This window comes from Solanum pennellii, chromosome 10, assembly GCF_001406875.1.
Source record: "Solanum pennellii chromosome 10, SPENNV200".
Taxonomy (NCBI): domain Eukaryota; kingdom Viridiplantae; phylum Streptophyta; class Magnoliopsida; order Solanales; family Solanaceae; genus Solanum; species Solanum pennellii.
This window is the reverse complement of record NC_028646.1, coordinates 79381400-79399253: the sequence shown is the minus strand read 5'-3', so window position 1 is coordinate 79399253 and position 17854 is coordinate 79381400. Positions and strand designations below refer to the sequence as shown.

The window sequence follows — 17854 nt, the reverse complement described above, 5'->3', positions numbered from 1 at the left end:
TATATATATATATATATATATATATATATATATATCTTTCATTAAAGGTGAGTACCACCAATTAACTTATATATGGATAATGTTAAATGATCATAAAATTTAATTAGAAATTTTAAAAGTCTATAATATTTTTTTTTATTTTTAAAATAATAGTGTAAAATATGATATTTTTATTCTGACAAAATTTTTTAGCCAAAAGATTTTTCCCTTTATCTATTTATATTACTTTTTATTCAAGTAATGTGCATATTTTGAAAAAGAAAAAAATGACTTATTTAATTATATGCTAAAATCATCTTCCAAAAAGTATGGTATTTACTTGCTCGTTTATAATTTCACATAAATAATATAAATAATGAGAAATTTTATGTATTGATTATGAAGGGTAAAAATGAAATAAGCATAGTTTCTTTATTTTAGTTTATCTATCTGGTTTTAATTTGATACAAAATTAAAAATATGTTGAAAATAAACTTTTGAATGTGTGTAAAACTAAACTCTATATTAGCTACATCGAAATATCTAATCTTAGATAAGTCATATGACAAATTAAAACTAAAAAATCATCAAAAAATAAAATTATTTCTTTTAAAATGATCCTGAAGTCGTCATTATATTAGTACCTTTTTAGCTTAAATTTTCACTTGAACAACATAGCCTTATCGCTCTACACTAGCAGTAGCTAAGCGCTTGATAAGAATAAAAATATCAGCACTACAAAAAATAAACAAATAACTTAACGCTACGTGTGATGTTAATATTTGTGTAACTCTAATCCGTTAACGAGCCCAATTTTTTTATTTTTTATTTCTATAAAAGGAATGGATAAAAATAAACAAGGGAAGTGGTGGTAGGATTCATTTTATAAGCACACGCGCCTTCTCCCGCGCGTGAAAAAACATTTCTGAAAAAATTACCATTGTGTCCTACATAAGCATAAAGCAAACACCATTTCATTGGATTTGTTGGATTTGTAGGATTTTCTCTGTAAAAAGAATAAAATTTCTGCAGAATCTTCCAAATTTTCCTTCTGCTTTCCCAAAAGCCACAAATTTGTAGGAATTTATCCTTTGATGCCTTTGGGATTAGCTCATTTCAATCACCTAAGCACCCTTTTCCCTTTTAAATAATCCAAGATTTTCATATTTTTATCATCTACATATTCATAGATATAGTATTTATTAAAAAAGATTCAATTTTTCCAACACCCATTTGGGAATTATTGTTGGTTTCATCATCATGGGGTTTGTTGGTGATGGTAGTTGTAGTAGTAGTGGTGGTGATAAAGGAGGGTGCTTTATTGGGGGTATGAAAAGTCTTGTAAGAAGGAAGCAGGTTGATTCTGCAAATTCAAAATCATCTTCTGCATCTGGTTCTTCTCATCAATTAGCTAAAGCCTTAACTATACCTCATCTTATTACTATAGGTAAAGATTATGATTGATTCTTTAGTTTTTGTGAATTGGGGTTCAAAAAAATTTGATATTTTTTGTTTGTATATGTTTTAGATCAGCTTGTTATGTATTTTTGGTCTTGTGGGGTTCATGTTTATGGTTACTTTGAGTATCTTTTTTATTCAATTCTGATTTTTAATGAGGTTATTGAATCCATTTTATGCATATGGCAGTTTAATATTTATGATCTGTATTCTTATGTTGTGGCATGGTAACTTGGTGTTCTCATAGTAGAAATTGAGTTCTTCATAACATCAACAAACAATAGTTATTGGTGTGGTCCAGTGGTCAATGAAGTGGGTCGAGCACCATGAAATCTTCCCATAGGTTCTAGCCTTGGTGGATAGAGTTACTTGATACTTGTTAGGTTCTAGCCTTGGTGGATAGAGTTACTTGATACTTCTTGTTGGTGGAAGGTGGCAGGTCAGTCGAATTAGTTGAGGTATGGCCAAGCTGGCATAAACCAAAAAAACAATTAAAAAGTTAGTTATTGCAATAATAGACAACTTTCCCCTGCTAACACTCAAGGGTGATTCTTTTCTTTAACTTTTACGGTGTTGAGTGCTTGGGAGCATAAGTTGAGCAATTTTTTTGTTTCAGATTGGGTTATCTAGCTAACTCTAGATATGTGATTCACAAAGTATAGCTGGTTTCAAGTTTGGATAAGGTAGGAGGATGCTAGTAGGTTGATAGCCAGTGTAAAATTAGTCTTAACTATGATAAATCCAATGCATACTAAATTTATTGGGACGTTCCCAATTAGATATGCGCTGTCCCAAATCGAGTAGAATGGATACATCACATTCATATAGCTAGCTCCAACTAGTTTGAGATTGAAGAATTGCAATTGATTGATCGATTTATATTGAATTTTTCTTGATGAAGCATGTTTATCTATAAGTTCTAGCCAGCTTAATATTATTTTATGCCTTGTGGTTTGATTTTCCAGGGGTTGGTTCAACAATAGGCGCTGGGGTGTATATTCTAGTCGGCACAGTTGCTAGAGAGCACTCAGGCCCGGCACTCACCATTTCATTTTTAATAGCTGGAATAGCAGCTGCTCTTTCTGCCTTTTGCTATGCGGAGCTTGCAAGTCGTTGTCCATCAGCTGGGAGTGCCTATCATTATTCTTACATTTGCGTTGGAGAGGGGTAATTCCACAGAAGTTCTTGGTGCACGGATTTTGATCTCATGATGAAAATCTTTTGCTAACCTATTAAAATAACTAGAACTTTGATTTTATAAAAAATGCATTTTCTCTATGGGCCATGACTTGTGATTTCTGTTTTCCTAATTTTCTTGTAACAATTGTCAATTTTGATTTTTATTTTCTGACTTTTTTGAGGTCTAGATATGTTCTTTAAAAATAAAATTTACCCTCCCTCTCAGTGTTGCATGGCTGATCGGTTGGGCATTAGTATTGGAGTACACAATTGGAGGTTCGGCAGTTGCTCGTGGCATATCCCCAAATCTGGTGCAGCATTTTCTCTTTGACTTCTGAATTATTTGATTTCGTTCCTTATAAGTATTAAGCAATGCGCCTAGCTGTCTTTTTCCGTGAGATTGCCTTATAGTTATAAGATAATGTGTGCATCCTTTGGACAAAGTAGATTCACTGGCCTAGCTGTTCTAGTGCTTCATGCAGAAATCTTCTTTGATTTAATCAACTTGTTTCTTTACTTCAGGTCTGCTGAATTATGTGAAAATAACTAATTAGATATTGAAAGACAAATTAGTTTAAGAGCAACCAGTGTCAATTGGATTATGAGCCTGTTTGGATTGACTTATTTTAAGTGTTTTTAAGTCAAAATAACTTCAAAGCACTTTCGTGTTTGGATATGATTAAAAAGTGCTTTAAGCCAAAATAATAAGAATAAACCAAAAGCCAATCCAAGCGGGCTCTACTAGAAGAAATCTGCATGTGCCGATATTGTATTGAAGATTGTGAATAAAGTAGAGAAGGCTTCACTCCACATCCACTTCAAGAGGCTACTCTAAATGTCATACACACATCCTCTCCAATACTGATAATTGATTAATTATGGATTATCCGCAAGTGTTTGAGTTTTTCGCTTATAACCTCCCTGAACATTGAAAGTTTTTTAGGTATGCTGGAATGTTTGAGTTTATAGCCGTGTTTAAGTGATTGTGGTAATAATGTATGCAGGAAAACAACAGAGCTCTTGGTTCTAGTTGTGAGGAACTCACTTATTATTATAGTTTACTCGTGAACTGTTAGTAGATTGTGGGTATATTATTATAAATGACTTCAAATAGTATTACCAGTTATGTGAACAATATGTACTGGGAGAGGGAGACCTGCTTTCTCTATATTGCTTTTAAGTGGAAATTGATGTTGTATAAGGGATAACTTATCTGAGTTTATCTTCATGTCTCTTTTGATTCTAGATCACTTCTGGCCTGTTTATCCCTCCGTCAAAACCAATGAAAGAAAGAGGCTTAATTTCCATCTTGAAACGTCACTACACTTTGAATGTTCCATATTTTTTTTAAAAGGGTAACTGTATATCCACACCAAAAAATTCAACATCCTAAAAATGATGGATTTAAAACTTACATCCCACATCTGATGGGTATTCTTTACAAGTTCCCTATAAAATCTACTAAATCTACTATCTCCCTTATTAGATTTTGTTTACACAAAAGAAAAACAAAAGCCTTATACAGTTCATTCTAATCTTTCTGTTCCTTTGTGACTCTAATTTTGTCATCCTTCTTTGTTTGCAGGCTATGCTTTTTGGAAGTCCAGACAGCCTGCCGTCTTTCTTAGCCCGTCACACAATCCCAGGACTGAATGTTACAGTGGACCCATGTGCTGCAATTTTGGTTTTTCTAGTTACTGGACTTCTGTGTGTGGGGATCAAGGAGGTATTTTTCATATCCAAATAATCATCTCTTTCTTTTTAGTTTGTAGTTTGTGCTTCATTAAATGTCAGCACAATTACATTTTTGCAGAGTACCATGGTACAAGGATTTGTCACTTCAGTAAATGTATGTGTCATGGCTTTTGTAATTATTGCTGGTGGATATCTGGGCTACAAAGCAGGATGGCCAGGCTATGAGCTTCCTGTTGGGTAATTGGCTGTCCTGCACAAGCATTCTTATGCACTCTCCTCCTATCGATCTTCTTCTCAGTCTTTCTTTAATTGATAGGTATTTTCCCTACGGAGTCGATGGAATGCTTGCTGGAGCTTCAACTGTCTTCTTTGCCTACATTGGGTTTGATTCAGTTGCTAGTACAGCTGAGGAGGTATTGCCCAAGTCTGTATATACTTTACTCCCCCTGTTTTTATTTGTTTGGTTGGTTTTGACTTGATACATTGTTCTTGAGTAAAGAAGACATTTAACTCTCGTGGTCTTAAACTAAAGATATTTAGAATGTATGTTCCAAAATGCCCTTTAATCTTCTAGTCTTAAACATACCACGTGAAAAGCTAAAACTAAAGAGTAGAGTTGCCAAAAAGGGAAAGAGACATTCTTTTTAAAATAGACTAAAGAGGAAAGTAAGATAAACAAATTGAAACGGAGGGATTATCCCTGTTGAAGATTCTTGGACTTTTAAAATTACCATCTGATTTGTTTCTACTTTTTGATCTCTAAAAAGGTGAAGAATCCTCAACGTGACCTGCCAATGGGAATTGGTTTTGCATTATCAATATGCTGCTCTCTCTACATGTTAGTCTCTGCAGTTATTGTTGGTTTAGTACCCTATTATGCTATGGATCCAGATACACCAATCTCTTCTGCATTTGCAAGCCATGGAATTAATTGGGCAGCGTAAGTTAATCTTTTTGGCCTATTGATGTTGCAGTTTGTCTTATTATTGACGCTAAACTATTTGATGTGAAACTGCCTTTTTACTGTCTTATTCTTTATTCTATATTCTAATGTACTTCCTCTGGATCTCAATACAGATATATAATAACTATTGGAGCTTGTACTTCTCTTTGCTCAACATTGATGGGTTCTATAATGCCTCAGGTACGCAAGCTGCATCATGTAGATTTCGGAGTCTACGTAGCTTGAAATTGTTTAAGACACAAAGTCTGATTAGATTCTTAGTGCTATAAACTTCATTGGGGTGTTTAAAACTATTTGACTTGCTACGTCTATTGAGATGTATAACTTTCTGTACCAAATACTTGGTAATCTTTCCCAGAATTCCCAGAAATACTTTGTAATCCTTCTCCAACAAATGAAACCTTTCCTCTTGGTTATACTGTAATACTCAACCATGTTACATGGGAAACTTGATTGCATGTTACTTATAACCACTTTGAGCCTTAGATTTTACATCCTATATTATTGAACATACTTGTGTTCTCACTCTCTGAGAGGGATAGGTAGAGTTGATTCTTTTTCATACTTGTACTTCTGGCATTAACATTGATTTTTTGTGATTTTAGCCACGGATACTTATGGCAATGGCTCGGGATGGATTGCTGCCTTCATTTTTCTCAGATGTTAACAAGCGGACTCAAGTTCCTGTTAAGGGCACTATAGCAACTGGTTTACTTTCTGGAACCTTAGCATTTTTCATGAACGTTGAACAGTTGTCAGGAATGGTACGCTCACTTTCTGGACGTATTATATTATATATTTAAAGCCAGAGTTAAGTCCTCCATAATCATCTGAGTGACATTAACTTGTTCCTTTTCTTCCTATTTGGCACTGAATCTTCTGCAAATTAAAATGTCTTGAGTACTTCAACACATAGTGGCTTGTGTCAAAATATGACTTGTAGCATGTTTGATATGGTGTTGGAACACATCAAAAATATCAATTTATGTATTTTTTGTTCCCTTTGTTGTGTGATCTTCTCCTTGTTTTGGAGTGAGGGAACAAAGACAACAAGAGAGTGATATCTAGGATGAACATTTGTTTTTGGCTCAAAACAATCTCCCTTTTTGTATCCTTTAGTTGTTTCATTCTTTTTTCATCTTGAGGCTGGTAACTCCTCCTTTGTTAGAAAGAATTAAGCGAACAACATGATTATTACGTGAAAACCCTTGTAAGCTTAAGTGATGATTTTCATTGTTAACTAATAGATTATGACATGATAATTTGTCATATTTTTCAATCGTGTGGAGCAAACTTTGGAAGTGTGGTTTTGAGTGATTCACAAGTCACAACTCTAATTATTTGGGAATAAAATACCAGTTCCAAAAAATTAGTCAGGAATAAGATGTTATATCTTTTTGACGTTTGTATGGTTATAGCTTACTTTTTATGAAGGGAAAATGTCTATGCCCTCTGGCTCTCTGCTTGTGATTTGTGTTAATGTGATGTAATTAGCATGTTTTGATTCATGTAACATTGTAAATTTCAGAAGTCTTAGTTTCCTACTCACGGGTTTGTGCTTGTTTTGATTATGTTTCTGTCTTTACAGGTCAGTGTTGGTACACTTCTTGCGTTTACAATGGTGGCTATTTCGGTATTGATTCTCCGATACGTACCACCAGACGAGGTCCCAGTTCCCTCCTCTTATCAGGAGGCAATTGATTCAGTAAGCCTGCGACGTAGTAGCTGTAGTAGTAGTTCAGATATGGATGTCGAGAAAACCAAAATTCCAGCTGTGACCTCTGGTGATAGCACTCCATTGTTAGGCGAGATTTCAGTTGGGCATCCTCTTGCGGAAAAAGCAGCAGCAAAGTTGAGCTGTAAGTATTAAATTCTTGGTAGTAGGCAGCGGTTAATTATTCCGATGTGACTACTAGTTTGTGCTGAAATGATCATGCTATGCTTTATAAATTTCAGAAATTGCGACCAAAATAAATCTAATAGGTCGTGTTAGGTATGGTACAATGAAGTATAGGAAATCAAGTGGTGAAAAGCATCTGAAGAAGGAAAAACCAATAAGAATTGACTTGGGTTTATTGATTATAGTCTTTGTCTCTTTCTCCTACCATATATAGAAATTATATATCCTTACCTGAGTTACCTCATGATCCAACTGAGTAATTCAACAATAAAAAATGAAAAAAACTGATGCTCGCTAGGTGCACCTTCCCTTCGTCTCCGGTCTCTGTTATCTACATTGCATTTCGGAGTCAAAGATGTGTTCACTATATTCCTACATTTACAAGGAATAATCTAAGTAGAAATTCGTACTATAATTCTTCTCTTGATTTTGTCACAGATCTAGTAAGCCAAAGGCGGAAAGTTGCTGGCTGGACAATTTTGTTCATCTGTATTGGAGTATGCATCGTTACATCCGCTGCTTCAATTGTTAACTTGTCTAAGTGAGCTCTCTTTCTCTGCGATTTTATGTGTTCATTTCTTTAAATTTGGAGGGATACAGAGGAGGTTTAAGAAGTGAGCAAATGTGTAATAAGGGTTAAATACCAGGAGAGTTTGTACGCCAACTTGGATATAGATATTCATGAATGTATTTCTGGACATGCACATAGATTCTGATTACTATCAATAAATATGATCTAAATATTGGGATATTCTTGTTGTCTTTGTCACAAATGCTGAGGTGTTAATATGTCTTAAGTCTTACATTTTCTTGTACAAAAATTTTGACTCTTGTACCTTATTGCTGTGATCAGTCCTGCAAGGTACGCACTGTCCGGAATTGGTGGTTTGCTTCTGATATCTGGTTTGATAGTACTCACTTGCATAGACCAGGATGATGCGAGGCACAGCTTTGGACACACCGGAGGTATGTTATATATATCATTATCACCTGATTAAAGCTTTCACTCCATTAGCTTTGAGCTTAGGTCAAATGACCTTTGGTATTTTGTGGTAGTGGTCTACTCGTGATCATCGCCATATCAATTATCTAATTAGACTGCTTGTGCTTGATCGAAAGTAGTGGCTGTTAATACATCTACCAGGACAAATTTAAAGCATATTTTTTTTTCTCCTATTCAGGTTTCACTTGTCCATTTGTACCACTTCTGCCGATTGCCTGCATTCTCATCAACGTCTACTTATTAATTAATCTTGGGTAAGCCTTGATGACTTGTTTGCTATTATTTTCAGCACGGCCGAACTATATTTCAGATTTTGGTTTATACTGTTAAGTATGAATTTAGACCTAACTGAATCTCGAAAGCTAACCCTATGAGGTGAGGATCGTCCAACATTCATATAAATAAGGAGACAACAGCCCATTCGCTTAACCAACATGACACAGTATAATACCATCACACGCTCAGGTCTAAATATCCAGAGCACGAACAACATAATACAGGCGCCTAACGCTGGATAATCAAGAATATTTATTAGTTTTACACTGATACCATGTTGAGAAAATGTCTAACTCAACCTTATTAGAAGCTAATTCATGAGGTTAGGATTGTTCAAAACTATATGAGGCGACAAGAACCTATTCCCTCGACTAATGTAGGACCAGTATACTGCTTCCTCCTGCACTTTCCTATACTTGCTAAAGATGGACCAATCGTCAATACCAGGAATCACAGCTCGTAATTTACCACTATTTCTGTATCATTTTAGTCGAACACTACTACTCAGCATTGTTAAACCTCTGTTTGCATTTCTTGCAGTGGTGAAACTTGGGCCCGAGTATCCATATGGCTAGTAATAGGAACGTGCATATATGCTTTGTACGGTCGAACCCACAGTTCACTAAAGACTGCAGTTTACGTTCCTTCAACTCACGTGGATGAAATCTACGAAACGTCAGCCATCTCCCTTGCATGTTAACACATGCATCTGTCAAATCAAGTGAAAGAACCTTGTTTTCAGTTACTCACCGTTTACTGAAGAAGCAGCTGTATATTTCTGTCATTCTGCTGATAAAAAACTGCTACATGTTTCAGAATATTGAAACACATATCTCTTTTCCTTTAGTTCGCGTCATTTAATTTTATTTGTTTCCCCATTGTAGTTCTACTACTGAAAGAGGAAAAAAAGATGTTATTGCAAAACACATTTATTATTGTTTGTAATCAGCAGAGGGTAGTTGATTTTTTGAGCTTCTTTGTATGTGTACATATTTGTGATAGGAATGTGTGGTTCTGGCAATGGTGTACTTGTTGTATGTGTAAATATATTGAATTATGAAGCTAAAGATTTCTTTTGAGTTCCTCAAATAGTACTGATACTTCTTTTCTTGTTTTTTAATACTTCGGTTTTATTATTACTCGTCGTTTCCTTTGCTTCAGTTATCATATTATTCGTTGGCATCCTTTCACAGTAAAAGACTACAATATTCTAGACTTGTATTGAACAGGAGAAAGAATTTTTATTTTTTTTTACAAGTATTCTAATTATACTTCCTATGGTAGTCCATAAATTATGGTCAACTTAATAATACGAGCCACTAGATATATGGATCAAGGTTTTATTATTACCCTATCTCACACAAATCGTTTGGTTACGATAGGTTGTTGTCATGTAATCAAAAGGTTACAAGTTTAAGATATGGAAATAGTTACGTGCATATATCTGATCTAAAGTTGCGTATAGACGACCATATGTGATCTGACTCTTAGAAATGACTTTAAAAAAATGGTGAGATTGTATGTATTGCTCTCTCTACTCCCTACGTGGAATTCCATAGATGTTTCGCGAATGATTCATCCAGAAGTCATAATATCAAAATATTCATGAGCTAACACACGAAAAAACTGAGAAAATCGTCTAATTCCTGTAGAGACTATATAATTGTTCTCCTAACTCCCTACAGAAAGATCCATAAAGGTTTATCCAAAAAGTCATATTACCAAAATATTCACGGCTAGCCCAATATATGTGGAAACTATACTCATTTTAGCTTTCACCAATGTCATTACAAAAGAACAAATTGTATCTTCATTACAAATCAAAATCAAGAAGTTGAATTCCTATCTCTAACATATTGATCCCCATAGCTTCTCTAAATCATTACACAACTCTTTTTCTCTACCTATGATTATAGAAGTATGATCTGCATTATCAACAATTTTCACCTCTGCATTTGGCACTTTCATCTTTACATTTTTGCTACATTCCACTGGCACTACTTGGTCCCTACTACCTTGAATAACATTGATTTTCACCTTAGCTATTTTTAAAGTTTCCAAGTATTTATCCATAAACTTTGCTCCTCCACATATTACATTATGCATTGTGTGCCAGGCTGATTGATGAGTGTGCCTAGTCAAGTCAATTGCCATAAAATGTAGGTTCCTAAAATCAAAGAAAAAGAAGTGTATCGTAAGTATAGTCACGTAAACAACTCATTGTGTCCCCCCGAAAAATGCATGTAGGCTATCACATCTTCACATGTATAAGTATAGTCACGTCAACAACTCACTTTACATAATATCAAAGTGAAACCACTTACAAACACAAACAAGAACTTATTTCTTTTCAAACTTAATACCGATGTGGTTTATAAAAGGAGTTGTAGACAGTGTTATCTGCCTTACCTATTCCAAGTGAGTAACTTGAGGATTCCTTCCCAAATTCTGTGGTTTTTGCAGATGATGTAACATACACATCTACCCAAGTGTTCATACCAAGACATAAATGATGAACCAAATAACAAAGGTGGCCACAATCTTCTTGCTGCAAGTTTGTTAAGTGCTGTTAAACTAACATCCTCCTTTGTTGAAGTGACATAAGGCTGAAAAAGTTCAAGCACAGAAAGAAACAAAGACCATTAGCAAGAACAAACAATAACAACATACTCAGTGTAATCTCATATGCGGGGATCATGAGAGGATAAACTGTACACAGGCCTTCACTCCCTACCTTGTGGAGGTAGAAAAGATTCTAAAATTTGCTTATTTTGAAAACCGAGTTTTTTTTGTCAAACTTTGGTTATCAGAAAAGTACTTTTAGGTAGTAACTTGTTTGTGTTTGGCTATTAGAAACACTCTTTCCCAAATACAAGAGCAGCATTTTTGTGTTTGACTGAGGTTGCCAAAAGTTTTTTGGCAGAACAACTTTTTCAGCTTCTGATTTTGTACTTTACTATTATAACAACAACATACTCGGTGTAAACCTACCAAGTCAGGTTTGGGGAGGGTAGAATGTAAACAAACCTTTTCCCTATCTTGAGGGTAGAGAGGTTGTTTCTGATAAACCTAGGCTCGAGAAAAAACCGTTCAAAGCAGATCAACGAAGAAGTCACGACAAAAAACTATACTTACTGGTGCTATCAAGGTGATTGATCTGACAGAATGAGAATGTTTTGCAGCTAAAGCTAATGCCACCACACATCCCATTGAATGCGCAACGATATGAAATGAATGCAACTCAAATGGTTGAATCACTGAACTCTCAATCATTTCAACATGATCTTTAACTGTGTATAAGCAATTGTTTGGTTTTGGACTTTTTCCAAATCCCAATAGGTCAACTGCTAACAATCTGCATTTCTTCATTGCATCTTCAGATACATAGGGAAAAATTGTCTCCGTCCAGAATGTAGATGAGGAGAGAAAACCATGTAAAAATACTATATTTTCTGCTTTCTTGCATTTGAAATCCTCTAAGTTAACTGCAAAATTTATAAGTCTATACATTAGTGCTTATCAACGGGAAGGGGTCAAATTTATTTCTATTTTTGCCTGAATAATAGGTATAGTGATTTTGACCTAATATTTTGATACTTCAATACACTATTTCTGACAAAGAATGTTATATATATATATACACTATATAATATGTATTTCCTTCATTGTAATTTTCCTTTTCTATACAATGTGTTATTAAGCTTTGGATTATAACATTAAAAAAGAGTTAATAATGAAAAATTGAACTATTGTTTTTTCGTGAGTTTCAAACTCTAACTATCCGTCATTCTTTTTTTCTACCTTTCATATCACCGACTCAGTGTTAAAAGCTTAAATACACCTCCACTTTCAATTGTTTCGTTTTTCTACCTAAAACTATCACTATCGTTAAAGTAAGAAAAGCAAAAGTGAATAATTGATAGTTTCAAGTGTGTTTTTTAAGAGTAAATTTTAGGAATAGCAAACATAAAAACCATATTAGCGCTCTATAGCTCCAGTTTTTCTATGCATCTGACTTGTATAAATTACGGTGATTTGTATAAATCGGACGCCTGTGTCTATGAAAATTGTGTTTGTATATGTATATGTTCTTTGTGTTAGACTATAGTGGAGAGCGAAATTAGGAGAGAGAGGATAGAGGCAAGCAAGAGAGGGCAGAGGGTGGAAAGAGGTGAATTGTATATGTATATCAATTAGATAATTATAGATATGCAACTACTATGTATATGTATCAATGATTGTGATTGTATATTTGCATAAAATTTAAATTGGAATACAATTGAATCGAGTTAAAAAATTTGTATTTGTATATCAAATATCTCTTTGTATTAGTATAAGTGTATAAGACAAAGAGATACGTATTTGTATTTGTATGTATATAGTCTCTCGCTTTATACAAACACAAACACGATTTATACATTTGTGTTTGTATAAAAGTGAGAGAGGCGACAGAGAATTGAGGTGGCGAGCGAGATTCAGGGAGAGAGGCGAGAATGACAATGTATTTGGTACGAGTTAGAATTAAATGAAACGATGGATATAATATTTATTTTGAATTAATAATTTGCTAAAAATGAACGATAGATAATTTAAATGTGTTTTAATACATAAATAATGATAGTTCACGTAGTAAAAGGACGTAAAAGTAATAGTTCAGATACGAAACTCGGGAATACGAAATGTACCTGGCTGAATTTCTTTGACAACAACATGAAGCTTCAATTCCCCTGCAATATTACCCATCCATGAAATACAATTCTCACAAGAACAATCAGACCACCTTACATTTTCATTCAATTTTCTCCGACTACTAAAATTCCGGCGAAACCCAATTCCCCGGAATAAATTTCTCCGTTTATGAAGAGTATTCGATAATTCATTATCACAATCACTTTCTTCTTCGTTTTCTATGGAACAGTAACAACCCGAACTTTCACCTTCGAAGAATTCATCAATCAATTTGAAGAAAACACAGAAAATTGCATCGAGCAAATCGAGAAATAAGAAAACTACTGCACTCGCCGATGAAATGAGAATCTCCGATGTAATTTGTAGCCATTTTTCTGAGAAATTTACAGAGATTTTTTGCATTTTTTTGGGGATTTAGGGCTTCGTTTTCGAATCTCCTTTTGTGTTTTTGCTCAATTTCGTTTGCATGATGAGTTTTGGAATTTTACAGCAAAAAGGATAAGGTTCTATATCTTTCCATTCTTTTTTCGATCATATTCAGGATTTCACAAGGATGTGTAATATATAAAAAAAAATTTATCTTTTTTGGAATGTATTTAGGATTTTGGAAGGATGATAATGTATAAATTTATCTTTTCCATTTTTTTTCGTATTCAGGATTTTCGAAGGATGAATGATGAATATATTTCATTCACCTTTTATGTTTTTAACATCGAATCGTTAAATTTTCAAAATTATAAGTTTGTTATTAGTTTTAAATTTTAATATATATGTTTAATTTAATTATATAAAAAAATTTATAGTGCTTTTTTAAAAAGAAATTTTCAATATAAAATATTAGAAAATTTTGAAAGATTAAAGTAAAAAATAAAAGAAAAATTGATTGAAAAGTCAAAAATATTATCGACAACCACTTGGAAGAATGTTATTGGAAAAAAAAGGATAATTATAGAATTTAAATTTCTTTCTTTGCTTAGAAAAGTGCACCGAACTATCATCTTATTATTATATGCTATTTTTAACGTAAGTTCCCACCAATATATTAAGTACTTTTTAAAGAAATATATAATAATATTATTATATATGATCTAAAGAGGAAAGCATTGATTTACGTGAATCCACATAACACCCTCTAAATACACCTTTGATCTCTCTGTGTTGTTTGATTTGAAAAATGTGAACTAGAGACCTACGTAGTTTCAATTGGATAAGAAGTTTGACCATGGATTGTATTTTATTATATTGTATTGTTTTAGTGAATACAATATTTAAATAAATTGTATTATTCTTGATCGTTACATAATGTCACGTATTCATAATTTGAGTGATAAATCTTAAAAAAATAGCTTAGCGGATAAAACATAGGACTTTTTGTTTTGATAAGAACTTTAAGATGGTAGAAATTGATGCCCGTAAGAAGAAATCAAAATCAGATATATGGTAGGGAGAAAATTGTATTAGGAGTTTTGTATTACGACGTGCAATTTCAATTTAATCGAAATTTTAATATAAATATCAAATACAAATTAAAAAAAGAATAAAAATGAATATTGCCTTGATCCACAACCACATCTCATACTCATAATTTTATCTTGTATATAAAATAATTTTGAAATATTAATACTTTTTATTTACATAACAAATAAAAAAAATAGGCTTAAGTCATACGCAGCCTCTTAAAGTTGTCCGCATAATTCACTTAGACACCTTAACTAAGACTTGTACCTATTAAACACTTCTAGACTTCAAATTTATACCACTTGAGCACTTTTTGCTTACCTGGCATTGTGAGTGTGATTCACCGCTCATGAGCGCGTGAAATGATTTATTTTTAGTTGAATTATTTTTTAAATAAAAAAAAACAGTCAGCTTTCTTCTTCTTCTTTGTGCTTCTTTGCCATAAATAATTTCTCCGGCAATCGCCATTGCCATTGCAATCTTGTTCTTCTTTCGTTTTCTTTTCTTGTCAATTCAATTCATTTACCTTTCATCATCATTTTTTTCTTCAAATTTGTCATATCGCTGCCATCACATACTCCTCTTTTGAGCAACCACCAACATCTCTACCATTAATCTATCATATGGTCGTTTTATTTCTTAAGACGGGTAAAGAAAAATAAAAATGAAAAATTCGTAGTTAGTATATGTTAAAATCTCCATTTTTTTTTAGATGAACAACAACAATGGTGGAAAGGGTTATCTTCAAGGGAAAGAAAAGAAGGGGGAGGTTTGGATGGGTGGGGTGAGGTGGATTTTTCATTTTTTTTTCTTGGTTGAAACTCTTTTATTTTTTAGATTTAGATTTTTTTGTATTTTAATTTTTTTTTATTTAAGATAATTAAACTAAAATGCCACATGTCCTAGTTTAATTTGTTATTTTGCCACATCAACTGCATGTGTGTTGCACGCACTTTATTTTTTAACTAGGTGTCAGAAAAATGTTTGATAAGTATTTATTTTTTAAGGTTGAAGTGTCTAATAGAAAAATGGATATGTTGAAGTGTTTAAATGAAATATATGAATAACTTTAAAAGGCCGTATATGACTTAAGCCAAAAAAATATAAGTGAGATCACTTATTTCTTTTTTTTATTTTCCAAGCATTTCCTCGTACGTAGATAAGATCACAAGATAACAATATGCAGTTCTTCAAAAAAAAAAAAAAACACTTACAAGTTCGAAACATTCTAAATTAAAACAAAATAGTAGTCTAATTTGGTGACATAAGATAGGATGATTTTTCAAAGTCTTCCTACGATATATTCCAGGTGACACGGTTAGATTTGATATAGTATTTAAAAAAAATAATGAAAATTTTGTAATCTAAAATAATTTTTAGATATTAATTATGTGGTTATAAATTATTTCATAAAAAATGAAATGATAGATTTAAAGTTACGTAAATAGTGTAGTTTCTATTTTTAATCATAATAAAATAATATTCTTTTTAAGACAGATTAAAAAATGAAAGAATGTCACATAAAACGAGACGAGGAGGGTATTAGCTAGTCTTCCTCTACTGCATATTACAATCCAGATAACCTTGTTGCTTCAAGATAATAAAACAACAACAACATATATATATTTAATATAATCTCGTTAGTGACATTGTAATCTTATTTTCACGATAATATAAATTTGAATAAAATAATAAAAATAAATACACTAAATGTTGTAGAGTCAAAAAATTGTTACTTCAATATAATTCATTACGTGAAATTGAATCTGTCTCAACTAAAAACCTCATCAAGACATCAAAAATTCAAACATTTGCATCTAATTGAACACAACTCTTTCATGAACTTGATTTGAACCTATCCATTTACTTAGTCACACGTTCTAGGGTGGTGGGAGTAGGCGTTTTAAAAAACTCAATAATTTTTAAACAGATTTATATTTATATCGATAACTTAATAATATAGTACTAATTTTTTCTTGGTCCAATGGTAAAAATGTAACTTGTTTAAGTTTTATTATCCTCCTTAATGATAATTCGAGTCCTTCTGAAATTTATTAGGTTTAAATTTTAAATCCGTCTCCGAATTTTATGGTCAAATAGTTATAAATAAGGTCATTGTCATGCAGCTTGCCAACTGCATCACCAATATGAAACACTTTGTGTCTGATGGATGGGTAGGGAAGAAAAATATTTTTCACAAATTTCTTATTTAGAAAACAAATGATTTTTATAATTAACTTTTTGTGTTCAATAAGTAATAAAAAATATTTTTAAAAAAAATTGTTTGTATATAACTAAGATAAATACTATGTACGGTAAGGTGACTGAGAGGTATAGGTGCAAAGGCGTATTTAAAATATTTTAAGATGACGGATGAATTATTATAAAAAGATGAATCTAAAATATAAATTTGATATGTTTGGCATTTAGTTTCTTATCACAAATAATCACTAAAATTGTAAAAATTATTGGTTAAGAGAGACATTATAATTTTATAAAAGAAAATAATACAAGATAAACGAAAAATATGAATCTCTAACTTCACTTAGAGAGATATCCACAATCATCATTGCACGATATTATATGATACTATTTAAATACTTTTTAGAAAATATAATAGCACTAAAAATAATTACGAGAGAAAAAACATAAATTCACATAAACCTAATAACCTGTCCTGAATACGCCGATGCAGGGGTGTAGAGTGGTAGGGACTTGAGAGGTCACAAATCAATGCGAAATATATATGTCATTTATATAACTTACCTTTTTACTTTTATTAGGGAGTTTAGACAACTTTATTAGAATTTATTTTTCTCATGTTCAAAGAAAATTATATCTACAATAAAGATAGTACGAGGAATAAATCCAATTCAAAGTAAGAAATTACAATGCAAATTATTTTACAAACTAAACATTTTGAAACTTTAATATAAACATCGTCAAATTATTTTTTTTAAAATATTTTTAAAATATATAATCAAACGCTAGCTAAATTATGAAAAGAAGTGAATACACTTTTATCCAATAAAGTTGGTATACATATTACATCAACACCATTGAAGCAATGCATAACTACATACGCACGTAAAGTTAAAAGTATACAAATGACTTTTCATTATCTAATTAATAGCCTGCAACTTTTATTTCATTAGGCCAAAAAGTTTGTTATTTTTACTATATATACATAATATTCTCCAAAATATTTTGTCAACAAAGGCTTGGGGTGGGGTTTTTTTTTTTTTTTTTTTTG

At 32.3% G+C, this 17854-nt stretch overlaps 2 protein-coding genes across 2 annotated transcripts; one reads left to right on the top strand and one right to left on the bottom strand.

Moving 5' to 3' along the window:
• Positions 1-951: 951 nt before the first annotated feature.
• Positions 952-9536, top strand: LOC107002278 (cationic amino acid transporter 2, vacuolar-like). The gene is made up of 14 exons (XM_015200233.2): positions 952-1426; positions 2403-2604; positions 2843-2927; positions 4202-4342; positions 4430-4548; positions 4628-4724; positions 5079-5251; positions 5389-5455; positions 5881-6039; positions 6864-7134; positions 7614-7716; positions 8029-8141; positions 8357-8432; positions 8995-9536. The coding sequence occupies exons 1-14, from the start codon at positions 1240-1242 to the stop codon at positions 9152-9154; spliced, it is 1953 nt and encodes a 650-aa protein (XP_015055719.1). The 5' UTR covers positions 952-1239; the 3' UTR covers positions 9155-9536.
• Positions 9537-10183: 647 nt separating this feature from the next.
• On the bottom strand, positions 10184-13782 carry LOC107032011 (probable lysophospholipase BODYGUARD 4). The gene is made up of 4 exons (XM_015233564.2): positions 13140-13782; positions 11590-11939; positions 10864-11060; positions 10184-10621 (listed from the first exon to the last, which is right to left on the bottom strand). Exons 1-4 carry the CDS (start codon positions 13543-13545, stop codon positions 10303-10305), a joined length of 1272 nt encoding a protein of 423 aa, XP_015089050.1. The 5' UTR covers positions 13546-13782; the 3' UTR covers positions 10184-10302.
• Between the last annotated feature and the right edge of the window lie 4072 nt (positions 13783-17854).

Coding starts and splice junctions, on each gene's coding strand:
- LOC107002278 (XM_015200233.2), top strand. CDS start 1,240: ATGGGGTTTGTTGGTGATGGTAGTTGTAGTAGTAGTGGTGGTGATAAA. Junction 4,343..4,429: donor TGTGTGTGGGGATCAAGGAG/GTATTTTTCATA, acceptor ACATTTTTGCAG/AGTACCATGGTACAAGGATT. Junction 5,456..5,880: donor TGGGTTCTATAATGCCTCAG/GTACGCAAGCTG, acceptor TTGTGATTTTAG/CCACGGATACTTATGGCAAT.
- LOC107032011 (XM_015233564.2), bottom strand. CDS start 13,545: ATGCAAAAAATCTCTGTAAATTTCTCAGAAAAATGGCTACAAATTACA. Junction 11,940..13,139: donor TGTCAAAGAAATTCAGCCAG/GTACATTTCGTA, acceptor TAAATTTTGCAG/TTAACTTAGAGGATTTCAAA. Junction 10,622..10,863: donor AAGTTACTCACTTGGAATAG/GTAAGGCAGATA, acceptor CTTTGATTTTAG/GAACCTACATTTTATGGCAA.